Consider the following 22,506-nt stretch of genomic DNA (forward strand, 5'->3'; position numbering starts at 1 on the left):
ATATCAGCACTCACATGTTTTTTTCAAGCATGTTGACTGAGAAGTATCCCCTCCTCGTCTTCCTTCTCCTCCTCCTCCTCACCTGCAGACAACACGGCGGGCATCGTGGCACGCAGGAGCACTTTCACCCGCAGGGACCGGGGACGCTACCTCCTGCCCGTGGTGGTGACCGACAGCGGCTCGCCCGCCTTGTCCAGTACCGCTACGCTGACCATCAGCGTGTGCAGCTGCCAGCCCGCCGGCCACTGTCCCTCCGGGGGAGTGGAGGCCCTGGCTCTATCCATGGGGGTCAGCCTGCAGACCTTCGTCACGCTTCTCGTGTGCCTGCTCTTGGCCGCAGGTGAGCTCGCGACAGATCGGCATCGCGGTGTCAGTCGAAAAAGAAGCACGAAGAAGCGTGACATGACAATGTTCAACAATCTGCAGCTTGAAAAAGAACCACAGTGAGTTCGACAAATCTATCCAGTTGCGTGTGCCACACGGAAGTTTGTAAAAGAAGCACAGATTGAGTGGAGGGAGAGTATGAAAACAGTGTTCAATGACACAATAAAGCCTGGAATTAATTACCTTATAATATCCCACACAAAAGCCTGAAAAAGATACCCCTTTTTTTTTTTTACCCAATACCATGCTTTTTTTTTTTTTCACTTTTTGGGAGGACTCAATCCTTCTCTTCTTCTCATCAATTACTTGCAGCATTTCACTATTCGCAGTTGGTTCCACTCCCCCGCAAATAGTGTAAGTTGAGTTCAAGAGCTTGGTCACTGACTAAATTCAATTTTGTTTTGTTGCCACTCTTCAAAGCATTTTTGGCCATGTCAAGTCTCTCGCTCCATAGATTCCCCCCGCCTAAAAAAAAAAAAAGTCTGGATTTATTCCTTTTCTTTCCCAGCAGATCCGCTGAACTAGAGCATCCCCGCCCGCAACGGCAAGTACACAAACGTCTCCCTAAAAAGCGGGAACGTCCCACTAAGAGACAGCCTTTGAATGGCCAGTCGCAATGTGAACTCGCGCTCTCGCCGTGTCGAAATCCGACGGTGGCGTGATGCATTGCGGCTGGGCTCCATCATCACGGGACGCCGACATCTCCGGCATAGTGAAGAGCTTCATTATGACCTCTGCGGCTTGGTGTGGTCCCCGCGCCCACGCTATGAAAGATTAATGGCGATGCCCGCTATGCTAACACCCCTGACAGATGAGAGGATGGCTGCAGGAAGAAGAAAAAAAAAAAGAAAGAAAAGGGAAAAACAACTGCTGATGCATCCTATCAATGCAACACTCCTAGGGTTCAATGGCTTTTCTCCCTCGAAGGTGCACCTTTTGTTTGGTCCCCTTGCTTGGGCGCAAACACTGCGTGGACAAAAGTATTGGGACACACCTCTTCAATCATGAATCGATCAGGGGTACGACGAGAGCTCGATCATTCTTTGACTTAGCAGCTAGCATCTCAGTATGCTTCCAAGTTTGCGGAAAGATCTTGAGGGGAGCAAGCTGCCAAAAGGCATGCACAGACGCGTTGGGTGTGGAGATCGTAATAAACACTCAAGTGGCTTTTCTCGGAAGTCCTTTGAACATTTATTCCATAACCTTGATAAGAAGCTACTAGTGCGTGACACAATCTTTACTTATTGGGCCAAGTAGTGTTAATTGTGAAGCATATTAGTTTCCTAGTTGTTAATTGCATACTCTCAGACCGTAAGTGGAACTACTAGTGTCTGATTTGAGATGACAAAGGTACACCTTAAGCTGGGTATCGTCTTTCCATATTGGAGCCCACTACACCGCCTACTACTCACCCTCTATTTCTCACAATTTATAGTTATAGGAAAAGTAAAATGTCATGTGAAATGCTTACGTTAATGCGTGTTCCCACCCATAATGAACTAAAAACTTGCAGTCAGGCCTATGGACACAATTGCAATGGATATGATATGCAAGCAGCGAGACTTTCAGCTTCATTTTGAGTGTACTGTATTCACATCCAAATCAGTTAAATCAGTCAAGGCCAACTTTGTGTCCTTTCACAACAATTGTAGTGATGTTAAGAGCCAAAAAGATGAGGATTGTGTCCATGTCGCACCTGACAAACTCCGACTGATTTTTAAAAAATTTATTTATTCTTTGCCTCAAGATGTAACGCTGCCATTTTGTTTTCTGCAGTATCGTCAGTCCTCACGCTGCTACTTTGGCGGCACAGACGCAAGCAAAAGGCGGCGCAGAAGAAGGCCAGTGAGCTGGAACTGCCCGACACCGTGTCGCAGAAGGTGTTGTACTACGCCCAGAGCGGTGGGCCGGGCCTGGACGCGGGCCTCCCGGTGGTCCCGCTGCGCCCGCACTCCAGGAGGCGCCAGAAGCGGCTGGCTCGGGACGAGGTCCGGGCCAGCATCCGCATGTCCCTGCGAGAGTCTCACCTCGTGGGGCCCGAGGACGACGTCTTCAGGCAGTTCATCCTGGACCGGCTGGACGAGGCCGACGGGGACCCGTGCGCCCCGCCTTTTGACTGCCTGACGGCATACGCGTACGAAGGCTCGGGATCCTCGGCCGGCTCGCTCAGCTCGCTCGAGTCGTGCGGTTTGGAGAGTCCGGCCTCGACTCCCAGATCTCCCTGGGCCAGACTGTCGCCCTGGTACGGCGGAGTGGAGGATGACACAGTCTTTTGAGGAGCCCAATCCCAGGTGTGAAAAGAAAAACAAGCGTGAGACAGTCATGCTCACTCACTGACAATTGCGGTGCTGTTCGGCTCTTAAATGGTTCACTTCTCTCACGCCGTGCTTCTCCTTCAGGGTCACTGTTGTCACACTTTTTTTATATTTCACTCTGTGCTTGACTTTTTGAGGTGTGGGGCTTCTCTTATTCTTGCTCTGTGTTTCTTTTTCGGGCCTTGGTGTTATGTTCTTGCTTTGTGTCTCTTTTTCAGACTTTTGTGGAGCACACTGCCGTCATGCTCCCACTCCGCGCCTCCGTTTTGCAGGCTTTTGATTAGCACGCGGCTGTCGGGCTTTGTACGATCGTCCCGCTGTACTTCTTCTCAACAAAAGCCTGAAAAAGAGGCACAAAGTGCGATAACCATATATAATATGTATCAATATATATTTAGACATAATTATAATATCTAATTAATATAAATCGATTAATTTCCCCCTGCACCGGTAGTCCACGGTGACCGCGATTGACCGGTTGGACAAAAAAAGCTTTACCCAAAAAAACAAAAAAGTCAAAAGAAATTATTTTTCATATTTTATTGTCATCGGTTTATGCTTTCATAAGTTGCTTCTTGCTACTGTATTATTCTGCCCATGTAAAAGACCTACATACAGTATTACTGACCTGTAATTTTCATTTCACGATGCAATTTACAATGGATTATTATTTACGGGGGGTGTGAATGCTCATCATAAAGCGAGGGTGTGTGCAGCAATGTATTTTTCTAAATAAAGATCATATATCCTGAAAGGCTTTCACGTGATAAATATGCATCGTGCTGCATCATATCAAGCCTGCCAGTGAGTCAGCATCAATTCGTGCCGTCACAGCCAATCAGCGGCACATTTTACATGAGCAAAAGTTCCCCATTTGAAATGTATCAAGAGAGAAAAAAAAAGCGTAGTGATGAGCTTTAGCGGCGTGGGTGTCAGCTCGCGGGGTAATTGCATAGCAGTAGCGTCCCCGCCCCCTTCAGGCTCGCTAATTGGGCTGAAGGTCAGACGCCGAGTTGTGCCTGATGAAGTGAAGTGTCAAAAAAGATGTCGATCTTCTTCCCTTGCTGGGCCTTTTTGTGCGCCAAGTGCTCGACTCAGCTGATCCAGTCCGCCAGCGATGTTCGTTCGCAGGGTTTTTTAGTTTTTTTTTTTTTTTTGTACTCTTGGCCTTTTAGATTCAACGATTCCTCAAAGTGGCCCCTTGAAGACGCAGGGGTTCACCTGAAAGGGGGTGGGGGGCTTTCAAGGCGGCCAATGACTGACACAAAGGCTATTGATTTCGGCCATGCCGCTTTTCTTTGAGTCCTCCTCCAATCGTTGCGTCGTGTTCAAAAGTCATTCGGCTCCTGTTGTCCTTTGAAAGCCTCGGCCCCCGCGTGAATACCGCGGCTAATTTCAACTCGCTGGCCCTTTTCTTTGTGTAATTGTAGCTATTACGGCAGCCTCCATCGTGGCACAAAGATCCAAGAGATTCATTTTGAGATGGAAAACTCCCCCCCCCCCCTCTTTAAGCTTGACATACCTACACTTGGACCGACTTTGACGTTTGACGATAGAATATTCCAAAGTCATTCTTTCACCCTGAAATTTGGTGACCTTTTCTACAGTGGCCCAAATGAGACGAAACTGAAAATATTGAAATGTCATTTTGTTCTACAGATACCGTAAAGTACCTGACCAATGAAGTTGTTGGGAGTCATATTTCATCTGGATCCACTCAAAGATTGACTAGTATGTGTCGAGGAAAATGGTGAGAATCTTGACTGACGTGAAATGGTTTGTGTGGATGACAAATAGGGCAGTTGTAATCATTTCCAAGAGGGCGCTATGTTCCGAATATGTTTTTGCGCATCCCAGAAACTTGCACCCGTGAAGCCCGCCGCACACTAAGCGTTACGGCAGAACCCAACTTCAACTCCCGTACGGGGTGTGAGGTTCAGTTTGAATGACTAGCCACTGATTTTTAAATCGCTGTTGGATGGTGTAATGATGCCAGGGATGTAACAACCACCCAAAAGGCCCATGGGCATTCAAATGTTTAAAAAAAAAAAGAAAATGCATTTCCAGCTTGTCCCAAAACAATTTTTTAACTTCCCGGTGCGATACCAATACTTGAGCCAAGAGTCCTGTCCGATACCGATATCAATCCCGTACGACAGCAGTCAGAATGATACATGCTTTTATTCATTTATTTTCTGGGTATGAAATGTTAAAAGATCAAGTGAAACTATTCAAACAAAGAAAGTCAGCAACAATAGAATGAAAAAAATGACCCATTTATGTCAATTATTTGGGTTGCATGAATTCGACCTCAGACATAAGAATATAATGCCCTCGAAGAAAATAAATACAAAATAAATTAAGGTCCTCTAAGAATATCGAAGATTTTGGATGTAGACTGTTATAATCCGATACTGTTTATTTGACTGATATCGGACTGATATCGGATTGATATCAGATTGGGACACTCGAGGGTGTGCATGGCATAATAAAGTTTGTGTACGGCTCGCCGACACGACAAGTTTGTCATGACTTGATGAGGAAAAAAACAAAACAAAAAACAAGTGATTTCAGAGCTGTAAAATGAGTGCTGGAGTCAAATGACGACCTGTGTGGGAGTGGACGGCAAGCTTCTATCACATATCGATTCTTTAACTTCTACTCGCGAGCCGCAATCGCATGACCAGAGGCAGGACGGCGAGTTCGGCCTGCTTATCGCAATCATCAATATTCAAGCGCTGGTTCCTGATCTCCCAACATTTCTTGATAGCGGCTGTAATGATGTCCTCCGAGATCGACCGCACAACTCCGTGCCTAATTTTCGGCAAAGGTGCTTCTCCCAATTATGTCAACATTTTCGCCTTGGTGATGCTGCGGTATTATAATCATGAGCTTGTAAGAACAGCTTCGGGCTTCCTGTGCCACGGGGTTCACTGGAGGGGGGGGGAAGACAGCTGTCATTTCATCATCCTGTCATTCTTGGACCATCTCGTGGTCTTCTTACCACCTCCCGACGGTGCCTCTGTCTTCTATCCTTCTCAGTCCAAGTCCATTCGCATGCTCTCGAGGTAATGTCTTATTAATCTTTGCTTGCGTTGCCGTTGTATGAACGCGTTATTACATGATGGCAGTGGCCTCGGGGTGGGGGTGGGGGGGGTGCAGTGTCAAACGTGTCATTGATAAAGAGGACATTACTCTCAGTGCGCGCCAGCCGCCACTGAAGGATTGATGCCGGCGTAGTACATCCGTCAAAAAAGGTCATTGGAAAGCTCCAGTGGGCCGACGCGCTCCCCGTTGCTTGCTCGCTCGCTCGCTGTTTGTCACTCACGCTTTGTTGTTTGCATCATCCTTCAACAAAAAGTATAAAAACGAAGCTGACAACTTCCTCCTTCTGCTACCGGAATGAGAAATGACTTGCACACACTTTCGCTCCTCTTCATTTTCTCTTGCCTTATTAGAAGCACACACTCGCACACGCACACACTCCTGGATGATTAGTCAACTCTCCTTCCTCTAATCTGCAGAACGGGGGGGAAAAAAGTTAGGTTTTTTATTTTCTCCGTGTCCACAGCGGGTGACATGGGCTTGATTTAGTCGACTTTGACACTACAGAGAGAGAGCGATGGCCGCCGCCGCCGCGCACCACTAATTAGCTGTCATACATAATTGATTCAAGTCCGAATGGTAGTAATAAATGGAAATTGAATTTTATTTGGACGGGGTTGGGTGGGGGGCGGGGGTGCATTGTGTCTTGTCAAATATATTTACATAGCGCAGAGAGCACTCGCTGTAAACACAGCGGCCTCAATGCAAGATAACTTCATTAAATCAAGTTGAGTTCATCAGGGAAAAACCGCCTCGGAAAGATTGTGTGTTTTTGCTGCTCAAGTACTTCCGAACGAGACAAAAGTGACGAGACAATCATTTAAAAAAACGTCATAGAGTAATGTATTTCGTCATATGAATAATGAAGGGTTAGGTTCAGCAACAAGTAGAATTTTTATCATGTTTTTTTAAACGTCATAGCTATAAATGAGAATGAATAGTAAAATCCGCATTGCAGTAAAACATCAAAAGCAAAAAAAAAAAAAAAAATCTCCAAAACGTGAAAAAGTTGACATTTTTGAAATCAGCGCTAGAAATATGTCAAAGGACAACACAACGCTGTCTGTGATTAAGATTTGCTGTTGGCCGTTGTTATTTCCCGCAAATGAACCTCTCTCCATTGCACGGGCCAGTGATATTACCTGCGCGTCCAGCAGTGGCGGCCACCCGGATGCATTGTGTATGCGCCTCCTTGCGAGGCGTGTCGGCGTCATGGATGGCGCGTCGGCCAAGTTGCACATCATTAATAAGGAAGAGACCTTTGAACATCCCGCATAAATGTCTAATTAGGTTTGCTAACCTTTAGGAAACACCCGCGCCGGAATGCTAAGCAGGGCCCGGGGGACGTGCCGTGGCGGCCAGTCAACATGTGATGGGGGGGCAGCGTGTTGACATTGAGCAGTTTAGTTAACCCCCCCACCCCCCGAAAGAAGTAGCACACTTTACAGCGTTAGCCCTTGGAAGACAATTTAATAGCAATGTTGTCACTCAGGCTTATCCGAATGGGAATCTAGCAGGGCGCGATGCGACACGGCAGCCGATTGCAAGTCGTTGTCTTTCGGGGATGCGGTGAAGCAGCATGTGGCTCATTTTTGAAGGTTAGGATTGTGATTGTCAGCAATTCTATGTTTGCGATCACGAGGCGACTTCTGATGAGTTCTTCTCTTTCACATACTTTAATCTCATGAAGACATTTTCATGAATAGATTCTAACTTCTAGAAATTTTCCTTTTTCTTGTTTTGTTTTGCAGCCAACAAACATTTTTTGATGAAATTTGGCTGGCATGTCCCTACTTATTCAAAAATCAACCTCTCTTTGGCCTTTTGCATTGCGTGTCAGCATTATGCTAATGACCTTTGCTCAGGGCAAAGCTATGTGGTTGTTTTCATGACAAAACATGTCATGTATTATTTTTTTTTTCCTCCCCCCTGTTTGCTTTGCCCAAAAACCTCAACTGGTGGTTCCGCTCGTATCTTGAGAAACTCGTACGTCTGCTCGCTCGGATCTTGAGGCGTCGCCGTTTGCATGGGGTCATATGATGAGAGTGCCGGCGTCCTACGGGGACGTCCACGTGCATTTCCTCTGCCGCAGCCAAGCTGTCCGCCTCCATTAACGACCCCTCTGATGTTTGTGACGACTCGCGCGTGTGCGTGTGTCTATGTGCGCATATCATAAATAGTTTGCAGCGCATCTGCCTGCGACGCGCATCTCGGGATGTCGTGCGTTTTTATTGCTTGGCAAGGTGAAGCCTTCCTTCCTTTGCACAAAAGTCTGTTGAATGCCAGACAGCATTTGAGCTGACGCCTCTCTCTCTTTTTTTTTTTGTCTCCGTGAGGTCACATTTAGATGTTTTACAACCCCACAAAGAGGTTGGGAAAAAAAAAAAAATTCTACATTTGGATACCGTTGGAGTCGCTGTCGTGAATGATTAGCATGAGAACGCAGGAAACGTCTTGGTTGTCAGCATCCGCTGTCTCTTTGCCGGCTCTTTATGAAAGATTGCACGCTTGATGTAATTTCCTTTTGCCGCCGCGACAACGCAGGCGACAAATACTTTCATCTTCATGGCAATGAAATCATACACAGCCAGTAAATGGAATTCTCCGTTCCGATGAGTCGATAACATCTCGGTGAAGCAGCATGTGGCTTGTCAGCCAAGGTTATTCTTGTAAACAGTCGAGTTTGGGGTGGAGGGAAAAATGTCAGATGCCAGCAAAAATTTCAGCGTACCAAAAGTGACGAGAAAGAAAATGCGAAATTGTATAGGAATCATTTTGCAATGCAAAAAAAAAGTGGATTATGATGAGAAAACAGTTTGACATTTGAAGAGTGAAGTGTTGGTAGAAAAAAATGATGACATTTTCCAAGAAAGTAGTTTTTCAGTAAGTTTATTTGATTTTACAAGAAAAGTTCAATAGAACTAAAATATTAATTTGATCAATTTGTTCTTTCTTCTGCACCAAAAAATAAAATTTTCAAACATTGCGCAGTCGATCATTATTTGAAAAGATTTTGTTCATTTTACAAGGAAAAAGTAGCACTTAAAAAAAATATGCAATTCAAAAAGGAAAGAGAAATCTTAGTTTTAAAAGACACAGAAGGACTTTTGTTGCTCTTGAGCATCTCCAACACGAGTGCCCTTCTGTCCGTTTTCTTGTGAATGTGTTTTGCTGCATTTCCTTCCCTTGAACGAAGTACATTAGCGTCCGGTAATTTCCGCCAACATCCCTCTGGAGCTAAATTTGCCGTCATTGCGGGTATCAGGCACGTCGCGCCATTTGGAGGGAGGGGGTGGGGGGGGGGATAAATGCGGCCGCCGCGCTCGTTCGCAATCTGCCAGATGTTCGCTCATTGGCCGAGGACGCGGCGCATGATTGCCGGCCGCGATGTCTGCTGACCTTCAAAGGTGTTTGGTCGGCCTACCGAGTGTGGAAAAAAAATGCGAAGGGGAACTCAAAGTCTTGTGCGAGCAGCCGAGATTTTCCTTCCCTCAGACGCGTTTACGCGCGCGTGCGTGTTGCGGCTGATGAGCTGAAAGGAAAAGCGGCCGATGCCGATGCGCCGTCGTCGTCGTAAAAAGCCTCCATCAGCTGCTGATGGATTTGCAGCGGCGCGTTAGAGCGCGCCGTTGCACTGAATAGGCCCTTTGATTGATGATTTACTCGGCGGGCTCATTTGAATGCTTAATGCCGTCAAACAAACCTGACCAAAGTCTTCCATATTTCAAACGAGTCTTTGGAGGAAAAGACGGCAAATTCGTATCGGCGTTCGGGGAAAAAAAAAATGTCGCTCGGAAAAGACCCCGTTGTAACTTGCTTGGACGCTGCGCCTCGTCGGCCGGTGGAATTCACGTGCATGCCAACACATTTTCGGGGTTCGCCATAGTCTGTTTTCAACACAAGATTTGTGGCACTGTTTAACGTCGCTGTCAATCATGAAGTTGGTTGATTCAAATAGAGCGCAAACAGGAAGTACCGTTGCTAAAATTTTGCTAGCCTATTAGCATTTCATCATACTGCCTTGCTTAAAGGGTCTCAGGTTTTCTACGCTTGCCTAACGGGCGCTTTTGGTCCATTTTAACTATTTGCGGTCTCGTAATTGTTGAAAACAAAACAACTGATTGTTGCAATTGGGATTTTTGATCTAAAACGATACAAACGCAATGTGGATTTGATCGGAAAAGCGCCGACGACACGGTTGTGACGGCGTTGGGCGTCCGCAAGGTCTTTGGAGACCTCCAATTTTCCGAGCGAGCGCGCTAACGATATGTTAATGGCGAAACGGCAGCCGACGGAGAGACACCGTGACGCTTGATGCCGCGATGGCCCCCCAGGGGGCGCTCATCATGCCCACAGCCAGCATAAACACGACGCTGCTGTCTCTCAAGGACAATTAGCTTACACGCATGCAACGCCTCCAAAAACTTTTACGGTGGAATGAAGAGAAGTTCAAAAGCGGAAATATTTGGAGTCGGCATTTACAAGCCACTGTTTCGTGGCAAAAAACAAGTTCTGATAGTATGAAACAAAAATTTGTGTGCTCTGAGAATAAGTAAGATAATTTTTTTTAAAGTGCTTTTATGAGGGGTGAAAATGCTCAGCACTCACTCTTAACTTTGACTCTGAATTTTGTAAGAAATTGTTTTTTTTTTTTAAATATGTGAAGCTATAATTAAAAAAAAAATCCATGGAAAAAAAATCCAAATCTACCCATTAAAAATTGCAAGAACATTTTTTTTTTTTTTTTTACTCAGCTCTTTAATTGTGAAGACAGGAAACATTTTTTTAGCCGTTCCAGTACAGAGGGATTTTTAATAATCGGTTTTATAGAAAATATATTTTTTCAGTGATGGGGAAAAAAAAAAAATCGAGATATGGAGGAATAAAAACATCGGGACAGTCACATGTTAAAACTTCTTGTACAACTACCATTTTTTTCCCCCTTAATATTACAACTTGATTCTCTTGGGCTATTCCCTTCGTATAGTGTCCAAGGTGTGTGACTTTTCGCGTTGACCCTCCCGGTACTTTGGGAGACTTGGCTCAGTACCCGAATGTTTCCCGAGCCCTCTTGCCCCCACTCGTGGCATGTGCGGCGCGTGCGACATACGGCCATTGTGATGACTGGCCATTTGAAGATGTTCTCGTCGCAGCGGTGTCATAAATAATGCAGCGGGGCGGGCGGGCGGCTTCAAAGTTGAACGTCTCGTCGGGATCGGAGAAAGCCAGCAAGTGGCGGCTGCCGCGCGGCGAGATTAGCACGACACAGCAAAGTCCTGGTCAAACTCAATTAAACGCAAGCGGGATATTTTGCTCTTCTCGTGTACTTTTTTTTTTTCTTTCTTACAAAAGCCAAGGCTATACTCGCAGCGCAGAATGATTACACGGCGCAGCGGGCGACTGGATGTCAAAATATGCAAAAGAGAGGGGGCGGGGCAAATCTGTGTGTTGTGTTTAATAAGCTCAAACAAATAGCGCGGTGCCAAATGCCGATGCGCCGTCATGTCGTAAACGGCCCCCATCAGCTGCTGATGGATTTGCAGCCGTGCTTGAAAGCCCGCTGAAGGATTTAATCGGCCCTTTGATAGAAAATTTAGTCATCGCTCGCATTTCAATGCATAATCCCTCACAAACCATCCCGACAAATCTTGAGACTCCCAACGAGTCCAAAATTGAAACGTTCACCTGAAAAAAAAATTGCTGAAAAAAACATTTCATGAAAAGGTTTGCAAAAATTGAAATGCTACACCCCTAAAAGTTGGTATATATCGGGTTGCACGTGAAACAAAAGTAAAACTTAACAACAAAAAAAACTGAAAGGAAGAAAATTAAAAACGGAATGGAAACATGAGCAAGAAAGTTTTTATACTGTATTGAAAAAAACTAACATTTTTGAATTCCCAGAAAACATCTTGTTCCAATTTTTTGAGGTATTACAAGAAAAAACTGATTTTATTTTCCATCTAAAACCTTAATTAGGAATAAAACTAAAAACGGAAGAAAATGTGAAGTTGTAAATCTGATTTTTCTTTTAACTGAGTTTACAAGGAAATTCTTGGAATTTACCAAATGTATTTGAAAGTATTTATGTAAAAAAAAGACGAAAAAATAATTTTAGCAGAAACACTAGAATTTGTATCATGATTGACATTTTTACGAGACGATAAAAATCAAATTTGAGGAGAAAAGAATGGAAAGGGGTTTGTGGCTTTGTGATTATTAAGTACGCGCTGCTGAGTCAAGAATCGTCCCGCCGCTGGCCTCGCAAGCGCCCCCGATCGGAAACGCGGGTGGCGACAAGCCTCCAAACAAGGAGGCCCAACGCAACCTTTTTGATATTTGGCGAATCTTCGCAGCGTCGATTCGACCCCGCAGGGCCCGCCCGGCGCGTTGTGGCATGCGAACCTTCAGCATGTCAACGTGCTCGACAAACACTTAACAGCGCCCACGCATCGAGCCCGCCATCAATCCCGACTCTGCTAATGATGATGAAAACGCGTAGGAGTACAAAGCGTCGCTAACGAGGCCGCCGTCGGTTACGCCTAATTAGCACCCGTGTCGTCCTGACAGCTTGTAGCGCGGCCGTCATCTTTCTATTTGATTTAATAAATAAATCATCACTGGACTTGTGTTGACGCAGACTTTTTGTAACGATAAGCAACGAGATTCACGTGGACAAATTGCCGGCTGTCCGCTATACATCATCCAAAGTCTTGTCATTGAATTCATTTGGGTGTAAACGCGCTCAAATCAAAGCTGAGCGCCCGTACTTGAAGCGCACGTCTTATTGGTTTCACTCCAAATCCGATGGTTTTTTTTTTTCATGGCAAACGCGTGCGTCCCACCTTCCCGATACATATGGAGCTGAAAATGCGGAGCTGGCAGCGCTGCTATAAATATTCAATGGCAAGAATATACACTGCGCAAACACGGCGGCCACGGAGCGTTTTGCCGGCGTTGCTGCCGGCCGGCCGGCCCACTGTGAACTCTGCCGAGAAAGAAAATAAAAGCATAGCCCGATGTGCCGCGATACTTTTCTGACTTCTTTGTGATCTGCCGCCTTTTCTTTTTCGCTCAGGACGACCAGCCTTCGTCCAGTACAGCCCTCCCCCTCACCCCACCCCCCTTTCTTTTTTTTTTCTTTGATATGTTTTCTGGTTCTCTGAAGCCACAAGAAAAGAAAGACTTCGCTTTGGACTTGTTTTGTTAGCTGCCGGCTTGACCACACACATATGAATATTCAAGTTGACTTGACTCGGGGTCACATTGCGTTTTGTGTGTGTATGTTTTTTAAACGGAGCATGAAAATTGACTTTTCCAACTTTGGTTGTCTGGACTAGCTTGAATTATCGTGGCAGGGCTGTCTCCTCTGAATTGATGACCCGCATGCGTAATAAACAAACAGAAAAGTTTTCAAGACTCATGGCAAGGAAAAAAAAGTTTAATATAGAAAAACTTTACATTCCGGAATTGCCATTTAACGTGTAGTATTTATTTATTTATTTAGTTCAATTCCCGCTGCTGCTCCCGATGGACGTGCGCTAACGTTAGCATTAGCTGCCGCTGAATTGGCCCGGTGCAAAATGTCATTCGTGCATGTTTGGTGCATTTGCTAAGCACGTTGCCGTCCAAGTTGGAAGAACACCTGCCGAATAGAGCACATTAATGCTGGTGGAAAAAAAAAAAAAAAAAGCGATTTCATTTTTCACATTAATGTTGGAAAAAGTTTTGAAATGATTTCTCTGGCTCATTATTTCACATCACAAAGACCAGGGCATTTGATCATGGCCGCGTCGACCGTCTGGAACTCGGGCCTTTCTCCGTCGGGCCAATTTTGTGCCGCTGATGCTGGTTTGCGATAAGAAAGGCAGGCGGACGGCATTCACGCGGGCAATCAGCGCAGGTCTCGATGTTGGCGCTGATAGCGGCTAGCCTCGCCTGATTGCCGCTAAGTATCCCTCTAGGCAAGCATCGTGTCGCCCGTGTCCTCCTGATTTTGAGTGACAGCTTTCGAAAACGTTGCCCGCCGCTGTTTAGGCCACTCCACGTTTTGCCAGCGACTCTCCTCTGGAGTGCCGCTACGAGTGTTTGTCTCATATGCGAACGACAAAGAGCACTTAGCCGCATGCTAATTAGCACTTATGCTAAGATTGGTTTATCGCACACTTATGCTTGTTTGTGTTTCCTAACTACGGCCCAACTGATTTTTTTTTAGGCCGATGCTGATTTTCATATTGGGCAGACAAAAATTTGCATTAATGAGCTGATTCATTGGAAAAAAAAAAAAAATCAATATATTTTAGAGAGAGAGCGAGATAGAGACTTTGACTCAGTATCTAGAATAAGACGCGTAAAACGGTGCAATTTGACTTTGTAGCAATTTTATTTTAATGAAAAAAAGACAGAATAAAAAGTCACAATCCTGCCTGCTGAAAATAAATAGCAACACCCAATTCAGTTGTACGTGAAAGTGTGTGGGGGGGAAATAAAAAGAAAACCACATGATTATCATACAGTTTGTGTTCCATTAATACAGGTGACCAATATATGCTGGACTACAGAAGCAAAAACTTCAAAGTTGCACCTTGCTGGCGTACGACTGGCACTCTTCGTCCTCTAAGCGTCTAAGTGGTGTCAGTGTCACAATCAAGCGCAATAAGAATGGTGTCCACCCCCTTCCCCCTCCCCGCCCCCCAAAAAAGAAAGAACAAGCCCGTCTTGCAAAGCCAAGTAGGCTTGACAGGAGACTCATTAAATATGAAAACAAAAAAAAAAAAACGACAAATGCGACAATTGAACATCGCGAGGTGTGAGACATCAAGCTGTCACTCTTTTGATTGGTTCACTTCCTTAGCATGATGCTCGACTATCTTGAGACCCCCCCCGACCCCTCCATCAAAACAAGACAAACTTAAATTACCCACCGCAAGTTTCAGGATGAACCTCAAGTGCGGGATCAATTTGATTTGAACTTCTGAACGCAGGTCCAAATGCTGCTCGGAACAGTCGGGACGTGTGCGTTCAAAAGTTGAGCTGGGAAAGGTTCTCGGCGCCTCGAAGGTTCTTCCTGAAATGCCACCTGGAAACTTTTTGGGAGTCGTGGACGTTTGTGGAAAGTCTCGGTCGTCCGGGTCGTGGTCATCATCCGCCAAAGTTGAAATGAGGCATCTGGACTCAACCGTCAAGAGTCCAGTTGACTCAACTTCAGTTCAAGACAAACTAGGACAAATTTTTGCCCGGTGATCATCTCTCTTTTTTTTTTTTTTTTTTTTAGATCGCGAAAGGATGGCGGGGAGGACAGTTCGCGCCATCACGCACCATGTGGAAACACTCCTGCTTGCTGTACCGCAGCCTCAATGAGAAATCTTGAAACGTCGTCGACCCATTTGAAGGCGTGTGCATCCAAAGGCGGTAAGCAAACCCCAAAGCTTTTTTTTGAAGAGTCTTTCGCTCGACTCGCTGCGTCTTGTCTTTGAATCTCTCCCCGACTAAATCGTCTCACGATAAATCTCTCATCCGTCAGTGTCGTCCTCCGATGTTCAAAGGCTTCGGGAAGACGCCTCCCCCTCCGCTCGCGCCGTCACCCGCGCCGGCGCCGTCCGCGTTGCCGTACAGGTCGGCCAGCTTCTTGAAGCGGGGCCCCCAGTTGCTGAGGTAATCGTAGTTCTGGTCCGAGTCGGCGCTGAGCGACTCCAGCGAGCTGAGCGAGTCGGCCACGGAGCCGCTGCCCTCGAAGGCGTACGTCTGCAGCGAGTCGTAAGGCGGCGCCGACGGGTCCACGTCGGCGTCTTTGAGCCGCTCCCAGATGAACTCGCGGAACACCACGTTGTCCGGGAGCGACTTGTAGGTCGGCCGCGCCGCCGCCGTCGAGCTCGAAGACGTGTAGTGGAAGAAAGTGGGCGTGTCCGGCGTGACGTCCCGCCGCACGCCGGGGTCGCGGATGGCGTTGAGGTTGCGCAAGGTGACCATGTCGAAGGCCTCCGTGTCCTCCTCGCCGCCGCCCTCGTCGTCGTAGCGGACGATGTTCTCCCGGATGTCGCGCTCCTCCTCCAGGATGAGCGGAACCTTCCGCCGTCGACGCACGGTCACGATGAGAAGGACCATCACTGCGGAAGACAGGCGGCAGATGAAGTCGTCAATATCGAGTGACAAACGGCGCTCTTCCAGCAGCCATCGCGCGCCATCAAATTCTTGACGGCGCCATTAGCAACAGCTCAGGGACACTTCAGACCGGGCGCAAATGCAAGATTTCATCTTGACATTTCCAACAATTAGCAAAAGAGAGCGAAGTGCGGAAGGAGAAGGCATAATGGCCAACCTGATGGCTAATTTGTCCAAAGTGATGGCGGCTGCGGCTCAAAGGCGCAATTCAAGGAAATGAGGCGCAGTTTGGATGCGTCTCAAGAGAACAAAAGCGACTCCAAACTGATGTACTCTGTCACTCAACCAAGTACACAATGTACCGTCGCAATTGTTATTCTGCACAGAAACGCCGATTCGTCATTCTTCAGGAAGAATAACCGGAACCATAACTTTCGCGTACTTGTGTCAGGAGCACGTCCGGTATTAGCCAAATAAGCTAACTGTGTTTGCATCTCGTTGAGGTCGAAAGATATTTCTTCTAACGAGCCAAGGGGCCCCACGGCATAACTGCCATGTTTATATCGACCGCCTGTTGCCATCTTCCATTTTGCCCGGAAACCAGGAAGCGTCTGAGATCCAAGCAGCCTGGCTTCTTGCTCGCCGTACGTTAGCGGCCGAAAATAACTCCGCCCAAGCAAACTGGCAAACGTCTAATGATCCTCCATCCATCAATGTCAAAGCTACTGCCAGTGAAATATCATTCCGTGGGCCCATGTTTGTTTGTTTTTTTTGGGTGGTGGGTGCCAGGAAAAGATTCCAGCCCACTTGAGTCGCTAATAATGTAGCAAAGGGAAGAAAATGCGAGCGAGGGATGCGGGAGATGAATGCGCATCGCCTTGCCGCGGACTTCTGGTGCTCCACCAAACACTCTTGTGAAATGGCATCTGTGCAAAAAAAAAGCATTTCGAGTCAAGATTTTGCGGGAGCGTGTTCTAATTTCTGATGAATGCGGGCGAGAGTGAATAGAGGACTTTCTGCTCTTTCCAGGGAACTTCTTGAAGCTTTCATGCCTGCCAGGCAGCCTGGAAACCAGCCAATGTTCAGTCAACGAGCCGACGAGGAATGAGCCCAGTTTGAAGATATCAGGCGCCACCGGTCCAGTTGGGCAGTCCATAAAATTGGATGTAAATTTTTTGGGGGGGGGCGCGGGGGGCAATTTTCATGTCCCGCCAAAGATGGTCTCATTCATTTTTGTTTTTGTTTTGCCACCAGCCACGTCAACGGCCTGCTGCTCCAGCGGGTGATCATAGCGCAACCTCCAGAGGACGAAAAAGGGAAAATCCCACTCCGACAAAATGTGCAACTGAAGAAGCCTTTCGGATGAAAGGTCAAACGTCTTCGACAAGCAAGAAAAGTCCAGATGCTCCGCAGCAACCTTTGCGAAAATGCAGTGACTGTTTCTCACGGAGCACAAAAGACACTTGAGCATTGATTTGACTGCGTCAATTCCACTCAATGTTAAAATGCGAAAATAAGGGGGGGGGGGTAATTTTAGTAGCCGCTTCAAATCTGTTTGCTGTTTTTCCTAACGTGAATAACAAGGAAAGCGCGTCTTGTTCCTTTTTCATGATTTCCTTCCCGTATCCTCAAATAACCTCAAAAGGTCTTTTGTAAACTTGTGCCAAACTGTCACTGCGGTCCTCAAAAAATGACTTGCTCTTCTCCTTCTTCTACCTTTCACAAACAATTAGTCTGTTTCGCCGGCAAAACGCTGTCCGCCGTCAAGCCCCAAAAGATCACAAATGGTTGCCGTGTGAAGACGGAAGATAGACAGCGCTCCAACGAGACGACAGACCGCGGTGGACGTCTGAGCTTAGACGAGAACGATTTTAAGTGCTACATCACGTCCTAATTGGCCCTCGTGGGGATTGAGCACCTACGCGGCTAAATGAAGGCGCCGGATAGTTGTCAGGATGCTTCATTAAAAAAAAACAGCGGAAATATTTCTGTGATAACGAAAAAAATGCAAACCTCAAGGGGTGATTTGCGTGGACGCTCAGGACGCAGCAGTTTTATCCGCACATTTTGTGCGTTTGTGTGCGGCAGTGTTTCATTTTAGTTGGCCATCCACCATTGCAGCCTTTCCTGCAAATGTTTACGGTCATGGTGACTTACACCAAACTTTATTGTACCCCGAGGACCTTCCCGAACCACATGCTGCTTCACCAAAGATAGACCTGATGTGTCCTGTGCCGAATGTCCTGTGCCCTTTTATCCTCCTCGCACCACCTTTGTCCCGTCCCGTTCCGAGTGTCCCTATTTGGACCAGCGTGCCTTTTGACAGCTTGTAAAAATATGGTAGGAGCTACGAGTCGGCATGTAAGCCCTTTGTCTGTCGCTTTCTAAGGTCAAGTGGGTTAACCACTTATCATTTATGTGGCTGCTTTTTGCAAGAGTAAACAACCCCCCCCCCCCACACACACAAAAAAAAAATCTATTTCAATGATGAATATCCCCCAGGGTTGAACAAATGGGGTTAAATGTTGCCTGTGCAGTCAAGGTGAGCGCAATTTAAAAAAAAAAAAAAAATGCTAAGTGTTGCATCTTCAGCTAGCAGCAAACACTCCATGAGCCAGAAAACCCAAGAGGCAACATAGACTAATTGATTCCGCTGGCCGGGTTCCAGTGCCGTTGAGCTTGTCAACATGCAGGCTGTTATTCAGAATCGGCTAACCCGGGTCACCCGTGTTTACCGGAGTGGAGATTTGGCTTTGGCCTTCTTGCGACCCCTGAGCAAAATCTCATAAAAAAGCGGGCGGGGGTGGGCGGGGCGGCGGGGAGCCTGGCGCTGCGAAGCTGACCTCCTCCGGCAGCTACAATAAAGTGTGACATTTGCGCTCAGTCAACAACATTGTTGTGGATCTCGACTGCAAAGAATTCACTCTGCCGGCACTCGGGTTCTGCTTTCTGACGCTATTTGTGTATCGTCTTCACTTTCCAGTATTTGACCCTATTTGGGAACTCTGAAATCTTGAAGCAGATCTGGCTAAGGGTCCAAGCAAGGGGTCATTTCCCTTCCCCCCCCCCCCCCCCCCTCCCCCTGAAATTCTCAGTCTCTTTTTTAGAAAATTTGTACTTGGAGACGATCTGCATTTTGAAGTCATCCATTATCCTGTTTAGCATTAATTTTTTGGGCGAGAGACGGGGTCGGTTCAGGACTGGTTGCAGCTAATTTCAAGGTGTGAGTTCATTTGATAACGTTTTTATTTGTTTGTTTTTTGTTGGGAGGTGTTGATATGCGTCCGATGCCCTTTCAATTGCAGGCACTTGAGGAGTGGAAACGAGCCAAACCGACAGCAGCAGGTAGCGATGCAACATTTGAAATCCCAGTTTGCCAACTGTTGACAGCAAGGGCAGGCCGAGACTCCTCTGTGTCATGGCGCCAGACTGATAGACAGTCGGAAGCATACATTCGAACAGGTAGCATTCTGTGTATGTGTATACGTAAAATGTTTAAAAAAAAAAAAAAGTTGTGCCAAGTTGAAAAAATTTTCATTGTGTTGCTGGCATTTTTTTTTTTTTAAGATCTTGAAATGAATTTCAGGGTCATTTTAGGGACAAGAGATTTTCAGCATGTGCAGCGGGAGCTGGTTGTTGTTCTCCTTACAGGAGTCAGTCTCTCAAGCGAGGGCTGCGGCTGTCAAAAAGCCGGAAGGCAAACGCATCACCCCCGCACCGACAGCCATCCTCGGCGTGCTCCACCTGCACCCGCCCGGGAAGAGGAGCTGGCGCAAACTTCTTACCCAGCAGCGTGAGGATGCATCCCAAGATAGCCAAGAGGGCGCCGGTGCTCAGGCCGGTGGCCGTGTAGGCTACGGCGCCGCACGACAGGGGCGCACCGGCGGCGTCGCACTCGCACACGCGGACCGACAGCGTGTTGGTGCTGCTCAGTGCCGGGCTGCCGCTGTCCACGATCAGCACGGGCAGCCGGTACGCCGGCTGCTCCCGCCTCCGGAAGCCGCCTCGCTTGGTCAGTATGGATGCCGTGTTATCTGGAAGGAACGTGTGCGCGAAAAGGATGACGCATGCATTCAGTCCCTGAGAAATACAAATGGTTTAGCGCCACTCCCGGTTTAAGGTTTACTCAAAAACGAAACAAATTGTGAAATTTGATTTTCATGTTTTGTATTTAAAGCACGAGCAAAGTCACAAACAACATACTGGAGCTTAGCGAGCAAGTCAGCGGGAGCGCGCTTCGTCGACCACATGCTCACCTTTGTTGTCCCGCAGGGTGAAGTTGAGATTTGCGGCTACGGCAGCGTCCAACGAGAAGAAGAAGCGGTGGCCGCTCTGAGGCTCGTCCTTGTCCACGCCGCTCACTGTCTGGATCACCTGTGACGGACAACAGCCACAACTAAACACCCCCCAAAAAATCTGCATTCACAAAAAAAACTATCGGAAATGTATAGTAAGCCATTTTTTGAAATATGAGACCATGTATAGTGTTTTGTTTTTTTTTTTTGTGGTATTTTTTTATGTATTGTAAGGCACTTTTACAGCAAAAAAACAGCCATGTATAGTAAGGTGTTTTTACAGCCAAAAAACACAACCATGTATAGCACAGGTGTCAAATTCAAGGCCCGGGGGCAAGATGTGGCACATCATTTTAAGTGGCCCACAAACGCAGATCAAAGATGACAACTTCCACGATGCCTGCTAAAAGCTGTACCAAAATTTCAAATTTTCATAAGTAATAAATCAGTGACATATTGTAAGCATTTTCTTGGTACCAAACGCTTAATAAAATGTTATTCTTGACTTCTTTATACAGTTTCAGTCATCACGGCCCTTCAAGGGAAACGGTAATTATAATGTGGCCCGCGACAAAAATGAATTTGACACCCCTGGTGTATGGTCAGGCGGTTTTGGCCGAAAACAATTACCATGTTTTAAGTAAGGCGTTTTTGACCGAAAAAAACCCCACCATGTATAGGAAAGCGTTTTTTCCTGCAAAAAAAACGACCATGTTTTGGAAGGCGTTTTTCGCCAAAAAAGACGACCATCAATAGTAAGGCGTGTTTATCTGAAAAAAAAAAAAAGACCATTTATAGTAAGGTGTTTTTAGTCCAAAAAAAAAAAAACGACCATGTAAATTAAGGAGTTTTTGGCCAAAAAAACACCATGTATAGGAAGGCCTTTTTTCCCGAAAAAACAACCATGTATTGGAAGGCGTTTTTAACTGAAAAAAAACCGACCATGTATAGTAAGGCGTTTTCTGCCCACAAAAACGACCATGGAGAGTAAGGCGTTTTTAGCCCACGCACCCCCCCCCCCCCCCAAAAAAACGACCATGGTACACTGAAGCGTTTTTAGCCGAAAAAAACAAGCATGTATCGTAAGGCGTTTTTAGCCGAAAAAAACGACCATTTATAGTAAGGCGTTTTTAGCCCCAAAAAAAAACATGTATAGTAAGGCGTTTTTAGCCGAAAAAAAATGACCACGTATAGTAAGGTGTTTTTAGCCCAAAAAAACGACCATGGAGAGTAAGGCGTTTTTAGCCCCAAAAAAACGACCATGTAGAGTAAGGCGTTTTTCGACCGAAAAAACAACCATGTGTAGTAAGGCGTTTTAGCCGAAAAAAAGACCATGTATAGTAAGGCGTTTTTAGCCGAAAAAAAAGACCATGTACAGAAAGGCGTTTTTAACCGAAAAAAAAGACCATGTACAGAAAGGCGTTTTTAGCCAAAAAAAAACAACCATGTATTGTCAGGCGTTTTTAGCTGAAAAAAAAAACGACCATGTATAGGAAGGCGTTTTTAGACCGAAAAAAACGACCATGTAGAGTAAGGTGTTTTAGCTGAAAAAAAAGACCATGTATAGAAAGGCGTTTTTAGTTGAAAAAAAGACCATGTATAGTAAGGCGTATTTAGCCTCCAAAAAACGACCATGTATAGTAAGGGATTTTTAGCCGAAAAAAATGACCATGTATAGTAAGGTGTTTTTAGTCGAAAAAAAAAGACCATGTATAGTGAGGCGTTTTTAGCCCAAAAACACATGTGCAGTATAATTAGGCGTTTTGTAAATTGTTGCCTGGTGGGAGTGTAAGCGCAAATAGGATCAGAAAATGAACGGCCATGCACATTTTTGAGAACGTGCAGGAACGGCGAAGTCGGAATCGAACCCTGCAACGCCACCGCACAACGTCACCGCACAACGCCAACGAACTTACCATTCGACTACCAGGGAGGTACTGAGGACTCCAGATTTTCCATAAGGGTGAGTGTGATCGCGGAGAAGAGGATCAGAAAATGGATGGCCACGCACATTTTTGAGAACACACAGGTAGGCCGGAGCCGGAATCGTACCTTGCACCTCTGCACTGTGACGCAGCAGCATAAACCATTCGACGAACAGACAGGTCATGATTACTGTCGCTACATAAGATTGTTCATTTTTAAGGATGAGCGCATGTAGAGTAAGACTTTTTTGTTGTAAAGTTTTTTTGTTTTTTTTTAAGCATTGGAAGGCGTTTTTCACAACAAAGAAAGCCATGCATTTGTAAGGCGTTTTTACAGCCTACAAATGACCATGTACAGGAAAGCGTTTTTAGCCGAAAAAA

General features: G+C 46.3%; 2 protein-coding genes across 10 annotated transcripts in view; one reads left to right on the top strand and one right to left on the bottom strand.

The window, feature by feature from the left end:
* The window catches only part of cdh19 (cadherin 19, type 2), a 32,044-nt gene extending 14,174 nt beyond the window's left edge, over positions 1 to 17,870 (top strand). For 3 of the 9 annotated variants that reach the window (XM_019875308.1, XM_019875345.1, XM_019875325.1), the window contains 3 exons: positions 89 to 340; positions 2,161 to 2,675; positions 15,079 to 15,304. In XM_019875308.1, the coding sequence (XP_019730867.1) occupies positions 89 to 340; positions 2,161 to 2,660 (752 nt within the window). In that variant the 3' untranslated portion in view covers positions 2,661 to 2,675; positions 15,079 to 15,304. Of the gene's footprint in view, positions 1 to 88; positions 341 to 892; positions 929 to 2,160; positions 3,454 to 15,078; positions 15,305 to 15,327; positions 15,459 to 16,934; positions 17,072 to 17,159 lie in introns of those variants that run through there. The other 6 variants (XR_002168873.1, XR_002168872.1, XR_002168874.1 and 3 more) reach the window with 6 other exon arrangements.
* Positions 15,294 to 20,364, bottom strand: LOC109519069 (cadherin-7-like). The gene is made up of 3 exons (XM_019875378.1): positions 20,162 to 20,364; positions 19,691 to 19,939; positions 15,294 to 15,910 (listed from the first exon to the last, which is right to left on the bottom strand). Exons 1-3 carry the CDS (start codon positions 20,325 to 20,327, stop codon positions 15,324 to 15,326), a joined length of 1,002 nt encoding a protein of 333 aa, XP_019730937.1. The 5' UTR covers positions 20,328 to 20,364; the 3' UTR covers positions 15,294 to 15,323.
* Between the last annotated feature and the right edge of the window lie 2,142 nt (positions 20,365 to 22,506).

Source organism: Hippocampus comes, unplaced genomic scaffold (genome assembly GCF_001891065.2).
Source record: "Hippocampus comes isolate QL1 unplaced genomic scaffold, H_comes_QL1_v1.1 scaffold25, whole genome shotgun sequence".
NCBI classification, from domain to species: Eukaryota; Metazoa; Chordata; class Actinopteri; order Syngnathiformes; family Syngnathidae; genus Hippocampus; species Hippocampus comes.